This window comes from Gasterosteus aculeatus, chromosome 3 (genome assembly GCF_964276395.1).
Source record: "Gasterosteus aculeatus chromosome 3, fGasAcu3.hap1.1, whole genome shotgun sequence".
Classification (NCBI taxonomy): Eukaryota; Metazoa; Chordata; class Actinopteri; order Perciformes; family Gasterosteidae; genus Gasterosteus; species Gasterosteus aculeatus.
Window position 1 is genome coordinate 11506356 of NC_135690.1, and position 18606 is coordinate 11524961.

The following is an 18606-nucleotide window of genomic DNA, read 5'->3' on the forward strand; positions in this document are numbered from 1 at the left end:
GCTGCCAGTGACACATCGATCACCCCAATGAACTACTTTGTGGCACTGCCCTCTTCGGTTTAGTTCATATTGCAAACAAACTACGTCAATCTGTTGTTTATGACTAGGGAGTGTTTGTAAATAATCCACCATTAACCCACTGCACCGTCATATAGAAGATAATGAAGGAAGAAAAGCGGAAAGTTGTGTCACAGTTGATGGCCGCGCCTTTTATCGCAACAGGTATCCACACCCTGAAATCTCAGCTGCGTGTAAAGTCTTGACTTTACACCCACAACCATATGACTAACTTTACAACAGCAGATAATAAGATGCAGGTTTCCCTTGAGGTACAAAGACCAACTCGGATAACTGACTCAGTTTCATTAGGATTTGTATTTCCAAACTTAAAAGCCCAAAGTTGTCCCTCCTCTTAAATAAAAAGATGGTTTAATCTCATTTACATGACAGTCGGTGAGATTCCACCTCTGATTAAGCCGCCGTCCAAAAGCTGCACATAAATTCATTACGACACTCGTTTTATGACTTACAAGAAGACCATATATATATATAAAGGGTTGTTTGTTATCAATATATGAAATGTGCTCATTGTTTTAAAAAAATGGTCTGAAATGGCATCCGATTTGTATTTTTACATTTGCCATGGTTTTTCTTGATTACTTATCAGAACGCATTGCAGATTTACTCATCAAATAAAATTTGTGTGCAGTCAAGACCAGCCTGCTATGAAATAACCTCTGTGTAAGACCAGTCTCCTCCTCTTCCTTTTGCCTTACAGCGGGTTCAAAGTCGCGCCATAAAAATAAATGCGTCAGTCCAAGGAGAGCTGCGTCCGTTCCTTCATACTGAGACGGATTCAAGAGCTCGTCGGGTCATTCGGGAGCAGGACAGCGCGCTCGAAGAGCTGGAATTAATGAAGACCGCCGATTCACCATAGGTAGATCTCCTCAATTTGAACCAAACGTGATTCTTTTGCCACCATTTTTTCTTTGAAACATCCCAACTCATTATATGGATTTCTTTTTGTAGGAACGCTGAAAATTGGTGATGTTGAGAAAGGTAAGAGGAAAAAAAAAATCAGATATTAGTGTGGATTTTATAGATGAGATTACTGCTCAGCGGAAAAAAAGACCTTCCAGCAGTTTTTCATTCAAGAGAAGGCTTTAAACTGATAAACGCTGGTCATTAATCATTAATTCAGTATGCTGACGGACATTAAAACACAACAGTGGAATTGTTCACCTTTTATTGTGCTGCGTGTTTTCAGGGGGAGTGGGTGTGGGTGGACTCCGACATCGGGGTACCCATCGGAGCAAAGGTCAAAGTAACTAAATCTGGTCGGCGGTTACTGGTGGATGATGATGGAAAGGTAAACACTCGTTGGAGTAAAAGTCATGGGTTGAAGCATCATACACGCGTTTCCAGCCGGGATCTAGCTTCTGTAAAGCCTTCTCGTAAATTTGATACGTCGAGAAGGCCTGGAAGGACTCAAAATTCACTCGAACCTCCTTTCGAATTTGAGGACAAACTAGATTTCAGATTTTTTTGTGGTCATAGTTTCCAAATCTAAGGTCAATGGGGTTCTGCTCCGTAGAATTCTTTTGGTAGTTCCAGTTTCTTTGTTTTCAGGCTGATTTTGTGGATTTTGAGCCGGTCTTGTTGTGTGAAAAAGATATTTGTGATGTGTACGTTCCTTAAACTGTGGAGCTAATATTGGCAAATAACATTAGCACACTTATGCTAAACAAGCCGAGGAAGCTAAATCGAATGCAATACATATGCTGCTTTTAGCTTTATAATGATTGTTTAGTGTCATTCACTTTTACACTGCGATCTGTAGGACACAGCGTCTGTCTTTATTTTCTTAACCAGAATCATCAATATCCTTCTGTCCCCTTCTCTCTGAAATTCTCCTGTGTTTTATCTATGAATCAGTTATTCAATCAGTGAGTGCAGTTGGGGACAGTGTGAGCTCCACAGTGACGTCAGCTCTGACAGCGTTGAGGACGTAGCAGAAAGGGGCGGGGCTTAGCATCGTCATTTTCACGTCTGATGCGATAAAATGAGGATGACGATGATTTGGTGTGAACGTGACGTAAGCTGCAGCTTCATGGTTTGAGGGAGGCGCAGGACCACAAGGTGGTAATTCTTCTTTGACCTCCCAGGAAAAGAGTCTTTCCCAGGAGCAGGAAGCGTCCCTCAAGATCATGCACCCCACATCAGTGGAGGGTGTGGATGACATGATCAAACTCGGGGACATGAATGAGGCCGGCCTCCTCAGGAATCTCCTTCTACGACACAAACGAGACATCATCTATGTAAGGCACACACGCAACAAACAAATCATTTTCAAGTTCAGTTTTACCAAAATATTGTATTACAAATCAACACTGGGTTGAAGTATCTTCTCTTAATACAGTTACATAATTTTTCTGAAGGCTGGTTTATTGTTATAAACAAGATCTGATCCTGGTATCCTATAAATCTTGACAAAATAAACTGTCGTACATAATAAATGTTTTACACCCCCGTGTTCTTCTGTTTGTAGACCTACACCGGCTCCGTGCTGGTAGCAGTGAACCCGTATCAGGCCTACCCTCTATATTCAGTCGACCAGGTGGGGCTGGTAGAATCTACTAATAGCACAACAGTTTCTCATCGTTTTCCTGTAGATTGCATTGGCTCTTCATGTGTGCATCCTGCTGTCCTTCAGGTTCAGATGTACCACGGTCGACAGCTCGGGGAGCTCCCGCCCCACATCTATGCCATCGCTGAATCCGCCTACGGTAACATGACACGTAATCTCAGGAACCAGTGCTGCATCATCAGGTCAGAACGATCACTCTGCCGGAAACGGTTGCAGATAGGCAGTCTGGAATAGAGTTGGTATTCCGTATTTTCACCTCCTGATTCATTTTTTTCTCGCTTTTCCTCAGCGGGGAATCAGGAGCAGGGAAGACCGAGAGCACGAAGCTTATCCTGCAGTACTTGGCAGCAGTCAGCGGTGAGCTCTCCCACCAGCAGATTGAAGAGCAGATCCTGCAGTCTAACCCGATACTAGAAGGTACTACATCAACACAACTACTGCTAGTACTTCAATGATGCACAGATGTGCAACAGCTGTCAGCTGAGATAAAGAAAAATAACTCAAATGTCACTGTTCTTTCCCACGCAGCGTTTGGAAACGCAAAAACGATCCGAAACGATAACTCCAGCCGCTTCGGGAAATATTTAGAGATCTTCTTCAACAAGGACGGAGTGATCGAGGGCGCTCGCGTGGAACAGTATCTTCTGGAGAAGTCTCGTGTCTGCCATCAGGTGAGTTGTCTCTGTCCAAACACCTGTCTCCTGTTATCCGGGGCAGATTTATGCCGCAGACCCATAAAGCCAGGCCGGTTAGATAAACCTGCACTTATCCACGGTCAACAAGCTGCATCCTGTACAGGAAGTCAATCATTCCATGTTGCCTGTCACCACGCTCCTGCTCCGTGCTTAGGTTTGATGATACAAAAAAGCCACATGAAATGTTACTCGCTCAGCCATTTGCCAGAAAAGTGACACCATTTCACACGCCTTTTTATTTTGTAGCAATAATAGCGCATTGTCGTTCCACAACCTCAGGCGCCGCACGAGAGAAACTACCACATGTTTTACTGCATGCTGGCAGGAGTCACAGCAGAGGAGAAGAAGACTTTGAGCCTTGGAGATGCAAAGGAGTACACATTCCTCTCTAAGGTATTGCAATATCTACCTGTTGCTCATTTTGTCGCCTCAGGCAAAGCAAACACATTATCAATCGACAAGTGATCCATCTAAACCTCCCGTCTCATTCGCTGCAGGGCGACACTGTTGACTGTGAGGGCAGGGATGATGCTAAAGACTACAAAATCATTTGTTCCGCGATGAAAGTCTTGACCTTCTCAGAGAGCCAGTGTCAGGAAATCCTCAAGCTGCTGGCAGCCATATTGCATCTGGGGAACATCTGCTTCAAGGGTGAGTGTTAGCGTTTTAGATTTTTCTCTTAAAATAATCATTTTAATATGTCGATAGAAGTGCGGCGGCATAAATTCAGTCGTACGTACAAGCAGTGGGGATAAACAGCCGATGTGCAGGTTATATGTAATCATGTGTGATGCATAAATGTATAAACAGCATTTATTACAGGAAGTGAAAAAGATGTGCTGTATGTTTTGTGTACATTAACCTAAAACAATACATTCCACTTCACAAAATCACCAACGGTTTTGTTCATGATCATCTGCAAAGTAACTACACCTATTGAATAAATTAACTACAACTGTTTCCCCCTATATGTGATGGAGTAGATGTGTAAAGAAGCATGATTTGAAAGTACAGCACCTCCTCATTATAGTTCCTCAGATGATAAACCAGGAAGTTGCTCCATCAAATACTTTTTGTGTTGTTCTTACGTTTGATCATGTGTTCCCACCAGCAAACACGCAAAATAACTTGGAAACCAGTGAGGTCAGCAAGTCACAACACTTCAGCATCGCAGCATCAATCCTGGAGGTGAGTTCGTTTTTCTTTTTGTGTGTGTGCGTCGACACGAGTGAACCTTAACCTGCCGCACCATTAATCTTCATTCTTCAGCATTGAACAAGGAAGTTCCTGTCTGCTCTTTTCAGGTCCACAAGTCGTCCCTGGCGTCGAGCCTCACCCATCGTTCCTTTATGACCAACAGAGAGAGGGTGACCAAACCCCTCAGTGCCGAACAGGCCTCAGACAGCAGAGACGCTTTCGTCAAGGTAATGAAGCCAGTAAATCAATGTTTCATACTTCCTTATTGGATCTTGATTTTCAACCAAGGAGGAAACATGTGCACATTACCCTTTGGATGTTAGATATTGCGTAAGTCATAAGGAAGCGTGTCCAGTTCACCTACATGACGTGTTTTGAACTTTGATTGTAGAGAGAATAATTGAGTGGGACCTAAATAGCAGCATTCATTCAGTATAATAGAAGTGTGTGTGTGTAAGGAAGGGGGCAGAGTTGTTGGGACAGTTGGGATTGGAACAAACAACCATACAGTCACAAATGCATTTTAGTGGTTTATATTCCTTGGTTTCGTGTGGCTGATCACTCAGGCAATCTACAATAAACTGTTCGTGTGGATCGTCGGGAAAATCAACAATGTCATCTACAAGAAGTTGGCCAACAACCCCAAATCCTCCTTCCTTTCCATCGGCCTGCTTGACATCTTTGGCTTTGAGAACTTCAAAACAAACAGGTCAGGACATTTCTTCACTCTCCCTTCCAGCAGAGTGTAGCGCGACTCGCAGCTAAAAAAAAACCTGACGTCGTCCTGCTTCACAGCTTCGAGCAGCTGTGCATTAATTTTGCCAACGAAAAGCTGCAGCAGTTCTTCGTGGGCCACATCTTCAAGCTGGAGCAGAAGGAGTACCGGAAAGAAGACATCGTGTGGAACAAAATCCGCTTTAGTGACAATCAAAACATCCTGGACGTTCTGGCTGTGAAACCCTGCAACCTGCTGGCTCTTATCGATGAAGAAAGCCATTTTCCAAAGGTGACCATGCTGTTTTTTAGTCAATTCACACGCGCCAAAGACTATGCTGTAAAACCTGCTAATAAAATATTTTCTCTTGTTTTTGACTGGAAATATGTTTTGGTGTACCACAGGGCTCCGACCTAACTATGCTGAACAAGATGAACCAGCAGCACAGTGGGAACAAGTCCTACATCGCCTCCAAAAGTGAACACCACACAGACTTTGGGATTCGCCACTTTGCAGGCGTGGTTCACTATGACTCCAAAGGTACAACGGCAAAATGCAAGAAGAAGAAGTCCAACCGAATGAGTAATGTTAGGCGCTTAGCAATGTTCTTGTCTCTGTTCAGGGTTCCTGGAAAAGAACAGAGATGCCGTCAGTTTTGACATAATCAAGATGGTCGATTTGACCACCAACAAGCTGCTTCATCAAATATTTGAGACTGAGCTTTCAACCAACGTTGGGAAGATCGGTAACAACAGCAAGGTCATCATGACACCTAAGAACTCTCTGCGGGTAGGAAACAATAACCTCATCAGCAATTTGTGCATTTTGCTACAAATATAAACCCCTGGTTTTGATGGAGATTCTTTTTGTGGCGCATATTCCAATTTCCAAATCATTGCCCATTTTCCTAACGCGGGTCTCATCTCTCTCATCCGTGCAGGCTCAGAGTGACAGCCGTAAACAGGTGACGACGCTGAGCGCTCAGTTCCGTCAGTCCCTGGACTCCCTCATGAAGGCTCTGTCCGCCTGCCAGCCTTTCTTCATCCGCTGCTTCAAACCAAACAATGAAAAGCAGTCGAAGGTGAATGGCACAAGAGCTTTTTTTTCAGTATGTTCATTAAGCGAATGAGATTAAGGTTGAGAAAACAAACATCAAGACATTTCACGTAAATTAGTTTGTTTCCTAAAATAATGAAGGTGTTGCCTTAACCACATGTTTTAAATGAATTTTCCCATCTGACATCTGTCCTTGCACAGGATAACACTTACCTGTTTTGTGCCATAAAGTAATAGACCAAATTTCCGGCAAAATATCACCTGATGATATAGTTGGGGTCGTAAACTGGAACATTTTACGACCCCTTATCAATTAGTATGGTTTCTCTTCATTCATCCCCAGAATTTGTTTTTTAATCCTATATTACTGTCATGACTGTAGTGAAAGAAATTGGTCGACCATTTTGCCACTGATGGGAGTAACAGTAACTGGATGATTTTTTTGTATATTATTTTTGTTGATATGCTGCTGAAGGAAGAAAGCATTAATGCTGTTCTATAAACTCTACAATATCCTATAATTCATCTCCTGCAGGTGTTTGACAGAGAGCTGTGTATGCGTCAGCTGAGGTACTCCGGCATGATGGACACCATCCGCATCCGGAAGCTGGGGTACCCGATTCGCCACACCTTTGTGGAGTTCCTGCATCGCTACAGGGTGCTCCTGAAGACGACCGTCTGCGACCCCAAAACTGTTAGTCGTCATAATCACACGTTTGATCTCACAAATCCTCTGTGGGCGGTATTCCTTTCTCGTTGCTAAATGTCTCCCCATTTGATACTGTGCACGCGATTATTACGGCCACGTGATGGTTTACTGCCTTTGTTGGAATTTGGGCTGTCATTAGTGTCTCTTCAGCAACTTTATTGTCTCTCCAGGAAACAGCTGCTGCCTGTTGTGAAGCCATCTGCCAGACGGCGATAGAAGGAGCAGACGAGTGGAAAATAGGCAGGACCAAGATCTTCCTGAGGGTGAGGAAAATGTATAACTCCAGCCGTGCTGTTCCAAAGCGTCGACATAGTAGAACATTGCTGCATATTAGCTGTAATAACATTAGCTTAGAAAGTAGAAGCAGCTTAACGGTTGACATTACTTTCTGTCTTTGGTTCCCAGTGTTTACTGTGTGCTGCAGTAAATTTGATTTAGTTTTTTTTAATTGGATGACTTAATCCAAGATCATTATCCCACCTAATAAGAACAACAACAACAACAACGTTTCTCTGTATAAATTAGAAATTAGAAATGCGTCTTTTTTCACTTTGATTCAGGACGCTCATGATGCCGTCCTGGAACGACTGAGGGAACAAAGGCTCGGCAAGATCGCTTTGGTGATCCAGAGGGTCATGCTGGGACACAAAGACAGGTACAGCGTCTAAGGAGAGTAAAAAGGGAACTCTCATAGAGATAATGAGCTCAGAGCTGAACGAGGTCATGGCTACATTCTATTTCTTTATCTCAAAAGGTCTGTTTATCACTATAGATTAGGGACACATTGCGATGTGTTATCAAGATCTGTACTTTCACATGAAATATGGTGTATAAGTTAAAGACGTGTGTGACATAGAGTAACGGAGGTTTCTTTTGCCTTTGTCTGTCTTACAGGAAGTCTTTCCTGAAGAAGCGGAGGGCTGCTGTGGTGCTGCAGAAGAACTGGAGAGCTTACAAACAGGAGAAAATTAGGAGAAAGGTCTGACGATGAATAACCAGTCAGGGCGTGTAGCTGACAACATGCGCTCTCTTTGATGTTTGCATTAACTCCAGCGACCTTGTCCGTTTTTTTTTTTTCCACTCCTGCTCAACCAGATCCAGAAAGGCTTTGAGCGGCTGGTGTCAAAAATCCGCAGTCGGAAGCTGCGGTTACAGCACCTGAGACAGCGGGAGGCAGCACTCACCATACAGAGCCAGGTTCTTACTATACATAGATTCATTTACAGTGTTGTTTTATTAATCATTTTTGATGTCCCAAGTACCTTTGTTGTAATGAAAATGAACATATATATTTTGGTTTCACTCCTATTATTATTGTCAGTGCTTTTGCAACAAAAACATTTAAAGAAAAAGATTAGTTCATTATTTATACTATAATGATTCATTTCTGATGTACTGTAGGTTCGGGGCTACCGGGAGAGGAAAGGCTGGAAGCAGAAGAGAGAGGCAGTCATACTGCTGCAGGCTTGCAGCAGAGGACTCCTGGCCAGGAGAATAGCTGAGAAAAAGAGGAAAGATGTGAGTGCAAAAAAGTCCCAAAACTAGAATTAATTTAATCAATGTTAAAGAATAGGTGTGTTATAGAAATAAACCGTCCCACCTCCTGTTTCTATAGCTTCTCTTCACCCAAACCCCCTCACAGGCCTCCCTTCTGCTTCTGGCAAAAGAGAACCAACAGAAGATCGCCTCAGAGCTTCAGCAGCGCCTGGCAGCTATCGCTCGGTTACAACCAGCGCACCAGGAGCCCGAGCCAATCGTTGAGCGGGATTCAGAGGACGACGCAAGCGATCTCCAGCCCACGCCTCCCGTGGAAGTGATAAAACCGGAATCACCCCCATCCAATGGATTTCAGGTAAGACAATGAATAATTTGCGTGGTACCGTAATGTGATGCAAATACGCATTAGCCTTTTATCACGTCTAGTTTCCCAAACTTACCTTTTTTTCAAGAAGAGAAACGTGCCAACGCCGGTTGAGGAAACATCCGTTGAGACATCAGAGCAGAAAATCGTCACTGCGGCCTCATCAACACCCACCCCATCAGTTGAGGAGGAGGAGGAAGACAACGAGTTTGACGAGGGCAGCGATGAGTTTTCCTTCAACGCGTTCAGCAGCCTACACTTCCAGGGCAACGCCGACCACACGCACTTCAACCAGAGACTCAGGCAGCCGCTTCTGCACCACGACGACGAGGGCGATGCTCTGGTGAGGGGACATGGACCGACAAAGGGACAGCTGTCTTACTGCCAGAGATTTCAAAGACTTCTAGCTTTTTCCAAAGCTCACCCCAGTTTCTCCTCGTTCTTTTCTCATCTTGTCCCTCAGGCTTGTCTGACTATATGGTGGATCATACTGCGTTACATGGGGGACATGCCGGAACCGAGACCTGTGGACGCCACGTCCCAATCGTCCACCATCGCGTCCCGTCAGCTCCCTCAGAGGCAAGGCAGGAGGCTGAGCAGCCTGGTGGGCCTCGACCAGGTAACATGTGACAATCAGCTGCTGCTGCTGTAGTACAGAAGATCCCCCTTGAACGTCAAAGAACAGTCAGTACCGTCTAATCCTCATGTAATCTCTGAATAGAAAATAATGAGGAAGAACAAGAAGAAGCTCGGAGGTGGAAGCAGAAAAGCGTCCATGATTCCGGAGGAGGTCAGCACTAATGTCGCTATGAGTTGAACGGCTTTTTCTGTGTTGATTCATGTGCTAATTCATAGTAATTAATTGCAGCCAGAGAACTTTACAGAAGAGGACAACATTTTGATCGGAGAGGGCCCGACACTGGATCGCCCACTTTCATCTTTGGAGAAACTGCAGTTCATCATTGGATACGCTCTATCGAGACCAAACATCAGGTAGAGAAGGGATGATTGTTGACATGATGGAGAGAGAGAAATATAAATATCTAGATATATAACATTCATATACATTGGAGCAGCATTTTTGCATCCTTGTAGCACTGGATTTATACTATTCCAATGTGTTTTGTTTTACCCATCTTTAACATTCCAATCAATTTCTGAATTTCCAAGAGGTTCTCTTGCACTCATTGTTCACTTCTTCTTATCCTCTAATACGGTCTTGTTTATCGCGGTTTATTTCATGTTTCTTGGCCTGTGCAGGGATGAGATCTACTGCCAGATCTGTAAGCAGCTGGTGAACAATAAGAACAGGAGGAGTCGTATGCAAGGTTGGATCCTTCTTTCCATCTGTCTCGGGATCTTCCCCCCCTCAGAAGTCTTTATGAAGGTCAGTCTGCGGAACGCTTTCATTGAAACAGCAGCTTGAAATCCAAATACTTGATACCCTGTCTAGTGCCGCCTCACCTTGTAGTTAATGCCCACCCTCTGTGTTGATTTAAACAAAAGTATAAAAATAAGATAAAATACCTTGGATGCATCTTCAAACGTAGTCAACTAAAATTGACACCTTTGCTCAGCGTACATACTTACCTGAACGTCATGTATGTTCATTGCAACATAGTCAAGTCAAATGTCTTCTCATCTGCTCATTCTTTTTGGCATTTTTAAATATTTTTCCATGAAATCATTCTTTATTTGGTGATGTATTTAGCTGACCCTGTTCTATTCTTCTCTGTTCCACAGTATTTGGAGCGTTTTGTCTGCAGAGGTCCGGATGGTTACGGAAAGTACTGTGCTGAGCGACTGACTCGGACAGCAGCCAACTCAGCAAGAAAGGAGTTGCCCTGTTGGACCGAGGAACAGGTAGAAACACAGAATTTTCTTTTTTCTAATTATTTTCTTTTTTTAAAGTTTTTTGTTGAAGAAAACAAGCACACCTCACATGTATTAAACTTTAAAATATTGAATTGTTTTACGTAGTCCTCGATAAGCCCGGTCTGAGGGCGCAGGTGTTACACTCCATAACAGCAGGAACCCACATATCAGTGGAAATTATTCACAGGTGATAATGGCAGACTGGCAGTTGAATAATATTCTATAAACTGCTTATTTTCTTTTAGTACTAGTCCTGTAACTTTATTTCCACCACCTAAAGTCACCCTTTTTTCAGCTTCCTCTGTCACAAGCAAAAGCTAACCTCCGGTGGTGCGTGCAGTGCGCTACAAGAACGTGGAGCCTGTGTGTTTATCATCTCGGCCTGATTACAATACAGTCTTATCTGTGTTACCCTTACTGACAGGCTGCAAAGTCCAAGAAGCCAATAGATGTGGCTGTGACCATAGAGGACGATCGTGCCATCAGGTTACAAGTGGACTCCGCCTCCACCTCCGCTGAAGTCTGTCAAGCTGTGGCTGACCAGATTGGTCTTCGGGACACATATGGATTCTCCCTGTACATCAGTTTCAATGAAAAGGTGGGCGGCACTTGCACTCCTGTTTATTCGTTCAGAACTTCTGAGTGCACCTGCTTTTTGTTGACCCATAAAGTGAGATTCCAGTTTCTCAATATCGTTTAAATCGGTGCTCAATCGCAGTTCAAAGGATTGCAGGGAATCCCACTTAGTGAAACCGTCTCTCGTCTCCAGATGTGGTCTCTGGGCAGCAGTGGGAGACACGTATTCGATGCAGTGTCTCAGTGTGAGCAGGAGATGAGGAGGCAAGGCAAGAAGGAGAAGGATGCCCCCTGGAGACTTTCAATCCGCAAGGAACTGTTCACACCCTGGCACGACACCTCAGTCGACCCGATCAGCACCGACCTGATTTACAGACAGGTTATCAAGGGAATCAAGATGGGAGAGTACACCAGTGACAATGTGAGGCTTAGAAATACGAGGTCTTTACTTTGACATTCTTATCATAACTTCATTTCTTCAAAAAGACAACCCAGCCAATTTGTGTCGTCGCTGGTTATAATTTCTCTGTGGAAGACGATAAAAATATCCAATCCAATAAAAATATATTGCATCTCTCAGGACAACGATTACGTCCATCTGGGAGCGCAGAACTATTACATCCAGTTTGGGTCTGCCTGCAACAAAGACAACGTCGGAAAGGTGGTCGAGGAGTGCATCTCCACAACACTTCTTGAGAAGAAGTCAAAGACAAAGTGGATCGAACTCATCAACACAGCGCACATGGAGGTAAAGTGCATGCAATCAAAAAACAGTCCAAAATGAGATTCTTTCCCTTTATTTTCTATTGGCTACTATAGAAAGAGTCCCCAGGGGATAATTCTTACCTCCTGGTCCTGCAGGGTCCGTATATCAACGGGAACCAGACGTCAGACAGCGTAAAAGGAGAACTGGTCAGCAACGCACAACATGCATGGCCCTTGCACTTCTCCAAGTTTTATGAAGCTATGTTGATCTCAGGTGAGTCATCATGCTGCTGATAATACCCACAGGATTTAACATGCAGGTTCAACACCCAGAGGGGTCTTAAATGTTTTTCTAAAACGACGTTGTAAGGGAGTAAACAACATATTGTTACTCTAACTGGAGATTAAGCTTCTGTAACTTTGCATTTCCAGATATGTCCACAGGACCTTCTTTGCTCAAAAGCCGATTTTTTGTGGCTGTAAACTCGAGTGGCGTCTTCTTCATGGACGGCAGAGACAAGAGTCTCCTTCAGATTCCTTACCTCGAAGTAAAGGACGTACGCATAATCAAGTAAGGACCATTTGTAATTCTGCTGAAACAATCATTAATGCGAAAAAAATTGAGTAAACGTGTCAAACAAATAATACTTGGTTGTATACAACCTGTTTAGTGACAGTCATTTTAGTGACACAGGGTCACTGAGTTTGGCCACAGTCAAAGGAGAGTTTGTCCTGACATCGGCGGACGCCGTGGAAATGGCTGCCCTCATTGAGAAAAACCTCGACGGGCTGAGACGGCGCTCCGTGTACGCGCTGGCTCAACAGGATGTCGGTAAACCAGGTAGGAGCCCACAGATCACCGTGGCGGTGTTTCGTCCCACACGCGCAGTAAAAACACAGTTGCCTCTCTTTCTCTCGCCGTCTGCAGACGACCCCGCGTTCCTGCTTTGTAAACGAGGCGACCTTCTGCTAGTAAAAGATAAAGGCGGTTTTCCCGACAAGAACGTGATGAAAGTTACAAACCAGCGGACCGGTGCCGAGTGTGCGGTCCATAAGGATACGGTGCAGTTTCTGCCAACTCTTGAGAAGCCCACCGACGTTATGCTGGTAGAGTTACCCATCTTTTATTGTTAAATAAATGCATTTCGGCATTCAACTTTGGGTGAATACAAATGTAAAATATGAATATAGAAAGAGGGTTATCTATAAATTCCTTTAGTCAAATTGTTTTTAGTATTTACATAATGTCATTTTACGTGAGCTTTTAGGTGTGCGGATAAAGCCGTGGTTCCGTGAGGATGACGGTTTCCCCCCTTTGGTGTAATTAATGAACCACCTCTGACCCCTCAGGAGCTTCTCTGTCCGGGCCAGAGGAAACAATCAACCGCACAAAACAACAACCTGAGAAACGATACGGTGGCCCCCATCTCTTTGAAAGAGTTTGCATTTGATTACTTCAGGTATTATATTAATCACTATTTAGTTATTTTTTACCCATTCTGAATATTAATCTAACAATATGACAGACGTCATCACAACATTTTTCAAAGAGCAAAACTCTCTTCTTGGAAGCTTCCAAGACCGATGCGCTCACGCAGTTTGCTCGATGTCGCAGGCCCGCAGCTAAAGAATCCGGGCGACACGGTGCCGGTAAAGTGGTCGTCAGGGAGAGACTGTGGGCTTGCTCCAGAGAACCTCTCAAACAGCCTCTCTTGAAGAGCCTGCTCGGCAACTCTGATCTCAGCAACCTGGCCTGCAGCATCTTCACTGATATCCTTGGAACTAATGCTTCTCTGGTGCAGGCGAGGGCGAAGTTGGAACGCCCGTTCCACTCACATCCCCGTTTTCAGGAACATAGCCGAAACATTATTCATAGCATTTGATTGTTATACGCTATCATGCACCAAATGAATGGCGAGAAAACTGCGTTACATGAAGATTGTCAGGTATTGTAATAATATTTTTGTCAGGATGAGTCTGATAACCAAATGTGATATTCATTCAGCCGTAAAAGGTGCTCTGAATAAGCAAACTGGCTTCCCATTTAACACTAACAGAAATGGGAACCGGTCCGTTTTTTTCTAAAAAAGGTCATCCAGTGGGCCAATTTCTTTTCCTTTGGCCTTGTGTTTAACACCCCCTGGTCTACAAAACACAAAGGACTGTGTGACAAATTACCCGGTCTGTGTGAATCCTTGACCACGGCTGCCACCTGTCCTGAAGTACATGGGCGACTACCCCATCAAACACGCTCGCAGTCCTCTGGAGCTGACGGACCAGATCTTTGGTCCCGCCACCCAACATGAAGCTCTGCAGGATGAGGTCTACTGCCAGATCATGAGACAGATGACCAACAACCCGAGCAGGTGCTCCCTCCGCCCGCACTTCTGTATGTTGAACCGTTCACACAAAAAGAGCCGACGAATAAAATCCCATATTGTCCCCCCCCCTCCCACCCTCTGCCTGTTGCGCTCGCTCTTCCTCCCTCTCAGGTTGAGTATGGAGCGTGGGTGGCAGCTCATGTGGCTGTGTTTGGGCTTGTTCCGGCCCAGTCCCAATTTGCAGAAACACACTCAGCACTTCCTGGAGTCGCGGCCCAGAGACCAGCTGGCTCCTGGCTGCCTGAAGAGGCTGCACCAGATGTTCAGGTCAGGCTATAATAAGAAATGATTTGTTGTTCCCGTTTCTTTGCACCTGTGAGTTGATCGCTGTAATAGAAATCATCAGCGCATGTTGGTAAATCACAGTGGTTGTGCTTTGTGACCTCAGAAAGGAGCCCAGAAAGCTTCCCCCACATCCGGTAGAAGTGGATGCCATCCAACAGAACAGCACCCAGATCTTCCATAAAATCCACTTCCCGAACGACACAAGTGATGTACGACACAACACCCGCCTCCAGACACTCGGATGGGATATCCATCAGCGTGCACTTGATCATACTATTGATTTTATCTAGCATGATTTAAAAAATATATAATTTCTAATGGAGAGAGTTTTGAAGCTAAAATGTATTTTATTTCGTTATCAGTTTTTGGTGACTGTTTCCATACTTCAATATGTTATCACAGTCTATTTTCATATCAGCAAACGTTTTGTATTCTTTATGTTGTGCAGATATTTGAAGTGAAGTCGACGAGCACAATCGAAACCCTGTGCCGCAGCATCGCCATTAAGCTCAAAGTGAGCTCCGCTGAAGGATACGGCCTGTACCTAAAAACGCCAAACAAGGTCAGGTTGGAAAATGTGCCTGAAGAAGTTGCTTTTTTTTTTTTAGCCATTCATTACATTGTGTTTTGACAAAAAAGACAGAGATGTAATAAGATATGTTGATCATATACAGTCCAAGGTGACATTTCCTTCTATGGATTATATGACTCATTCAAGAACATTGACTCAACAATGGTGAATTAAAAATCTTCAGTTGGTGCCTGATAATTCCACGGATGTACTTCTAACCTGTTTCATAACATATTGACATTATTCTGTTTTTAGCTCGTAAGCATGGAGGAGCAGAACTATTTTTTTGACAGTTTAAGGCAGACTTCAGAGGCTCCAAAGAAAGCGAAGAAAGTGAAAGAAGGTAATTCTTCAATAGTAACACCTTCATATGTTTATAGTCGGTGGTTTTCCTTATTTATAACTGAGGTTAAACATCCCAGGCAACCCAGCCATGGCGCCGTACCGGGTGATCTTCAAGAGGAAGCTCTGGTTCAACGTGAGCCCGGGGAAAGACCTGGTCGCAGATCTAACTTTCCACTTCCCACAGGTATGCAACCAAAACGCACTCTTCACTTGGACGGCTTTCACTCCATTTTTTTCTTCGACACGCGCAGTATGGTCTTGTTTTTGCCGCCACATAGGAGCTGCCCAGGTACCTGCGTGGATACCACAATTGCACGAAAGAGGACATGACCAACTTGGGCGGGCTGCTCTTCAGGGTCGAAGTAGATTCGGACAGGTCGCAGTTCGTCATGATCCCCAGGATGCTGAGGGAGCTGGTTCCTGCCGACCAGTTAAAAATCATGTCCCCCGAAGAATGGAAGAAGGTAAAGGAAAGGACGTGCAGAGGCGGAGCAGACATTTACGACAATTCTTTTTTATCTTTTGAATAACTCTTTTTGAGAGGCACCAGGAGTAAACTGCCGTTTAATCCTATGAATCTGTTAAGGGAAGTTCACTGGGTAAAACTCTCTTTGCTTCTTTTTCCTGCTTGCAGCACATCGTATCTGCCTATAACAGGCAGAGTGGCATCACGGTGCAGGAGGCCAAAATCGCCTTCCTGAAAGACATTTCGAGTTGGCCGACCTTTGGCTGTTCCTTCTTTGAAGTCAAGGTGAGTCCTCAGGATGAATTTACAGCGTGGTTTGTCAGACAACAATTTGAGGAAACTGTTTGGCCTCATTAAAATGTTATGTGCGTTTGACTTTGCAGCAAACTTGTGACTCTAGCTACCCAAATACAGTTTTGATCTCCATCAGCAAGCAAGGGGTTTGCTTAATAGACCCAGTTACCAAGGTAAGTTTATTTAAATGATCCATAACATTATGCATCCTCTTCCTTATTAGTAATGTAACATATGGTATCTTGTCAGGTTTCTTTTTAGTATTTCCTTTCACTTATTAAATCTAGTATGTTGCATATTATTTCTGTATATTAAGCATTAGGGGGAAAGGGGGGGGGGGGGGGGGGTAATTCTCATGTATCCTAATCATACTTTAAACCTTTTAGGAGCTGCTTGTTATGCACCCATTCAGCCGCATCACAGAGTACCAAAGCGATAGCGGCTACTTTGAGATGACCATCGGCACCATGGGCAACATCTTTGTCTGTGAAACCACACAGGTTAGTGGCTGTTTTATATTTATTTTTAATAATGGAAAAATGCACAAGCAAATACATTATTCTATTGATCAGTCTGTTCCTGAGAGTTCATTTTTATTGTTTTTATTAATCGTTTCTTGACAAGGCCCACACAATGGAGGACCTTCTTAGATCGTACATCACCATGTACGAGAGGCAGAGGCAGAACTTCCGACCAAGGAACCAAATGTTTTCCTGAGGCTTCAAGAGCAACGGTGCATAATTTATATGTACTTTTGATTAGTATCTTAATAACTATTGCATTCCTTCACATTAAAATACAGTATACAGAACAAATATATTGTTTGCTTAATTCCATGTTTTCGTATATAAATATATTTTCTTCATCTGAACGCCCTCTTATTTCACTATTTTATTTTGGATTTGCACACTCGATTAATATAATACTCTGCCTGTACAATGAGGGGTATTATTTGTGATTTAATTTAGAAAAATAAAATATATATGAACATACTCAGAATTCTTTCTCATTTAATAGACTGCACACTGTAAACTTGTACCCTAAAGTATGCTAAATACAAGATTCTATCTGTCAAATTCTGAATGAAGACGTTTTCAATCGTTATTTGTCAAACTGTTCATCCACCTCCACAACTAGAAACTCTTCAAAAATATTAATAGATTTATTTATTTATTATTGTTAGAATTTTCCACTTGGAAAGTTAGCCTACAAATGTCAAAGATGGATTGCAATTCATGCAATCAAACTTTATTTAATAAACATTGGGTTTATCATATGGCCCCAAAAAAACATTCGAAAACACTACATATGTTTATACCTTTATATATTGACACATTTGCCTATCAATTGTTTAATGCCCTGGCAATTAAATAACTGGAAAACAATCCAGGGTGTAGCCTGTCTCTCCCCCAACGCCAGCTGGCATAGACTTCAGCCCTCCCACGGCCCGCTAAAGATAACCAGCAAAGAAGATGAATCAATCAATAAATCAATGGTTGGATTATCATCTAAATCCATGAACATGTCATTACATTGAATATTCATATCCACTTACATTGGACGTTGTAAAAATGCATACAGCATCATTAAATGTTGAGAAAAGTGTCTTTTTGAAATTGCTGACTTTAGTATACGATGTTTAAAATGACAAGCCAATTATTTAATGCCCGGGAAACTGAAACTATTTCAACAGAAAACATCTGTTTTTGTGCTTAAACTGTTCTTTGCTTTTTGCTGGATTAATGTTTGGTAATACGAATATCTGTGTTAAGACAGTTATGAAATATTATACCATGAGTAAATATACAACGTATTTTTCTCTTTGATTTGTTTTTTTTTTTAAACTTGTATTGATATTTCAAGAGCCTTCATTGTTTTTGACCTCAGCTGTGTGGCTGGTACACAAGCTGGAGACAAAATCAGCCAACACTTGTGATTTTCCATCAGACATTTGATGCCTCTGGAATGTCCCGACGCTGCTTGAATTTCAGTAAGCAGTCACTCTTTTACCGCAACACAACTCAAACGTCATACCTGAAAGGACATCACAAATGCGTTGTGCGATGTACTACATATAGTAGCACGTAGTAGTGTAATTGTCAACCACTTAAACAACCAGCCTCGTTGCCTGTCAAGACCATTGCTCTGTTACCATGGAAACCATGTGACCAAAAAAATCAGGTTACCGTGGGCAGGTGCATATGAGGTGCAGTATTATCGTCTGTGCC

General features: G+C 43.3%; 1 protein-coding gene across 1 annotated transcript; it reads left to right on the forward strand.

The window, feature by feature from the left end:
• The first annotated feature begins 816 nt into the window (after positions 1–816).
• On the forward strand, positions 817–17370 carry LOC120816483 (unconventional myosin-VIIa). The gene is made up of 50 exons (XM_040172119.2): positions 817–937; positions 1030–1059; positions 1268–1369; positions 2166–2318; positions 2549–2617; positions 2714–2829; positions 2937–3064; positions 3176–3318; positions 3622–3735; positions 3840–3993; positions 4454–4530; positions 4647–4766; positions 5106–5248; positions 5335–5545; positions 5659–5794; positions 5877–6043; positions 6195–6335; positions 6846–7004; positions 7190–7282; positions 7580–7674; positions 7914–7998; positions 8115–8216; positions 8421–8537; positions 8635–8871; positions 8969–9223; positions 9344–9499; positions 9602–9670; positions 9749–9873; positions 10141–10267; positions 10624–10743; positions 11180–11353; positions 11525–11752; positions 11912–12079; positions 12193–12310; positions 12469–12607; positions 12708–12877; positions 12965–13143; positions 13387–13496; positions 13652–13806; positions 14249–14402; positions 14529–14684; positions 14806–14911; positions 15151–15264; positions 15529–15616; positions 15696–15802; positions 15897–16082; positions 16253–16369; positions 16468–16551; positions 16765–16878; positions 17003–17370. Exons 2-50 carry the CDS (start codon positions 1048–1050, stop codon positions 17093–17095), a joined length of 6486 nt encoding a protein of 2161 aa, XP_040028053.2. The 5' UTR covers positions 817–937; positions 1030–1047; the 3' UTR covers positions 17096–17370.
• The last annotated feature ends 1236 nt before the right edge of the window (positions 17371–18606 follow it).

Excerpts from the sequence above, each read along its gene's own strand:
- LOC120816483 (XM_040172119.2), top strand. Across the intron at positions 2,618-2,713 it reads CTCTATATTCAGTCGACCAG|GTTCAGATGTACCACGGTCG; the intron begins GTGGGGCTGGTA and ends GCTGTCCTTCAG. Across the intron at positions 12,878-12,964 it reads ACAGGATGTCGGTAAACCAG|ACGACCCCGCGTTCCTGCTT; the intron begins GTAGGAGCCCAC and ends CGCCGTCTGCAG.